Raw genomic sequence first — 2,500 nt, 5'->3', positions numbered from 1 at the left:
TAATATCGGTGTAGTGTTAATATAGGTGTAGTGTTAATAATATAGTGTTAATATCGGTGTAGCGTTAATATCGGTGTAGCGTTAATATACTGTAGGTGTAGTGTTAATATCGGTGTAGTGTTAATATAGGTGTAGTGTTAATATCGGTGTAGTGTTAATATCAGTGTAGTGTTAATATCGGTGTAGTGTTAATATAGGTGTAGTGTTGATATCAGTGTAGTGTTAATATAAGTGTAGTGTTAATAACAGTGTATTGTTAATAACAGTGTAGTGTTAATAACAGTGTAGTGTTAATATAGGTGTAGTTTTAATAACAGTGTAGTGTTAATAACAGTGTAGTGTTAATAACAGTGTAGTGTTAATATAGGTGTAGTGTTAATATCGGTGGTGTTAATAACAGTGTAGTGTTAATAACAGTGTAGTGTTAATATCAGTGTAGTGTTAATATAGGTGTAGTGTTAATATCGGTGTAGTGTTAATATCAGTGTAGTGTTAATATGGGAGTAATAACAGTGTAGTGTTAATAACAGTGTAGTGTTAATAACAGTGTAGTGTTAATAACAGTTTAGTGTTAATATCAGTGTAGTGTTAATATCGGTGTAGTGTTAATATCGGTGTAGTGTTAATAACGGTGTAGTGTTAATAACGGTGTAGTGTTAATAAGTGTAGTGTTAATAACAGTGTAGTGTTAATATCAGTGTAGTGTTAATATAGGTGTAGTGTTAATAACAGTGTAGTGTTAATAACAGTGTAGTGTTAATATCAGTGTAGTGTTAATATAGGTGTAGTGTTAATAACAGTGTAGTGTTAATATCAGTGTAGTGTTAATATAGGTGTAGTGTTAATAACAGTGTAGTGTTAATAACAGTGTAGTGTTAATATCAGTGTAGTGTTAATATAGGTGTAGTGTTAATATAGGTGTAGTGTTAATATCGGTGTAGTGTTAATAACAGTGTAGTGTTAATATCAGTGTAGTGTTAATAACAGTGTAGTGTTAATATCAGTGTAGTGTTAATATAGGTGTAGTGTTAATATAGGTGTAGTGTTAATAACAGTGTAGTGTTAATATCAGTGTAGTGTTAATATAGGTATAGTGCCAATAACAGTGTAGTGTTAATATCAGTGTAGTGTTAATATAGGTGTAGTGCCAATAACAGTGTAGTGTTAATATCAGTGTAGTGTTATTAACAGTGGTGTTAATATCAGTGTAGTGTTAATATAGGTGTAGTGTTAATAACAGTGTAGTGTTAATATCAGTGTAGTGTTAATATAGGTGTAGTGTTAATATCAGTGTAGTGTTAATATAGGTGTAGTGTTAATATCGGTGTAGTGTTAATATCAGTGTAGTGTTAATATAGGTGTAGTGTTAATAACAGTGTAGTGTTAATATAGGTGTAGTGTTAATATCAGTGTAGTGTTAATATCGGTGTAGTGTTAATATAGGTGTAGTGTTAATATCAGTGTAGTGTTAATAACAGTGTAGTGTTAATAACAGTGTAGTGTTAATATCAGTGTAGTGTTAATATAGGTGTAGTGTTAATATCAGTGTAGTGTTAATATAGGTGTAGTGCCAATAACAGTGTAGTGTTAATATCAGTGTAGTGTTATTAACAGTGGTGTTAATATCAGTGTAGTGTTAATATAGGTGTAGTGTTAATATAGGTGTAGTGTTAATAACAGTGTAGTGTTAATATCAGTGCAGTGTTAATATAGGTGTAGTGTTAATAACAGTGTAGTGTTAATATAGGTGTAGTGTTAATAACAGTGCAGTGTTAATATAGGTGTAGTGTTAATATCAGTGTAGTGTTAATAACAGTGTAGTGTTAATATAGGTGTAGTGTTAATATCAGTGTAGTGTTAATAACAGTGTAGTGTTAATAACAGTGTAGTGTTAATATAGGTGTAGTGTTAATATCAGTGTAGTGTTAATAACAGTGTAGTGTTAATAACAGTGTAGTGTTAATATAGGTGTAGTGTTAATATCAGTGTAGTGTTAATAACAGTGTAGTGTTAATATAGGTGTAGTGTTAATATCAGTGTAGTGTTAATAACAGTGTAGTGTTAATAACAGTGTATTGTACCCCTTAAGTAAGGTGGAAAATTCAGCGTGTTGGTTGTAATTATCATCAGTTTGATCATAAACGGTGTCACGGCTCCGAAGGCAAAACCATAAGACCATCGGTTCTGCATCTTTCCTGTGAAGTCCACGGGTCTGCAGGTACAGTGTTAATTAATCAACACATTCACAATTAACACTGTGTGAAACTTCAGCAGTATCTGAGACACAGAGGCTTTAAAAAGAGGTGTGGCCAGGATTTTACTGTACAAAGTTAAGAGAGTTATGAAGAGTTGTGAAGAGATTTGAAGAGTTATAAAGAGTTATGAAGAGTTATGAAAAGTTATAGAGAGTTATGAAGAGTTATGAAAAGTTATAGAGAGTTATGAAGAGTTATGAAGTTATAGAGAGTTATGAAGAGTTATGAAAAGTTGTGAAGAGTTA

The 2,500-nt window shown here is 31.4% G+C and overlaps 1 protein-coding gene across 5 annotated transcripts in view; it reads right to left on the bottom strand.

Moving 5' to 3' along the window:
- Positions 1 to 2,500, bottom strand: part of LOC132842019 (stimulated by retinoic acid gene 6 protein-like) — a 12,332-nt gene that overhangs the window by 7,392 nt on the left and 2,440 nt on the right. For all 5 annotated transcript variants that reach the window (XM_060864704.1, XM_060864705.1, XM_060864706.1 and 2 more), the window contains one exon: positions 2,082 to 2,212. In XM_060864704.1, coding sequence (XP_060720687.1) covers positions 2,082 to 2,212 — 131 coding nt within the window. The remainder of the gene's footprint in view (positions 1 to 2,081; positions 2,213 to 2,500) is intronic.

This window comes from Tachysurus vachellii, chromosome 2, assembly GCF_030014155.1.
Source record: "Tachysurus vachellii isolate PV-2020 chromosome 2, HZAU_Pvac_v1, whole genome shotgun sequence".
In the NCBI taxonomy this organism is placed as follows: Eukaryota; Metazoa; Chordata; class Actinopteri; order Siluriformes; family Bagridae; genus Tachysurus; species Tachysurus vachellii.
This window is presented reverse-complemented; position numbering and strand designations above follow the sequence as displayed.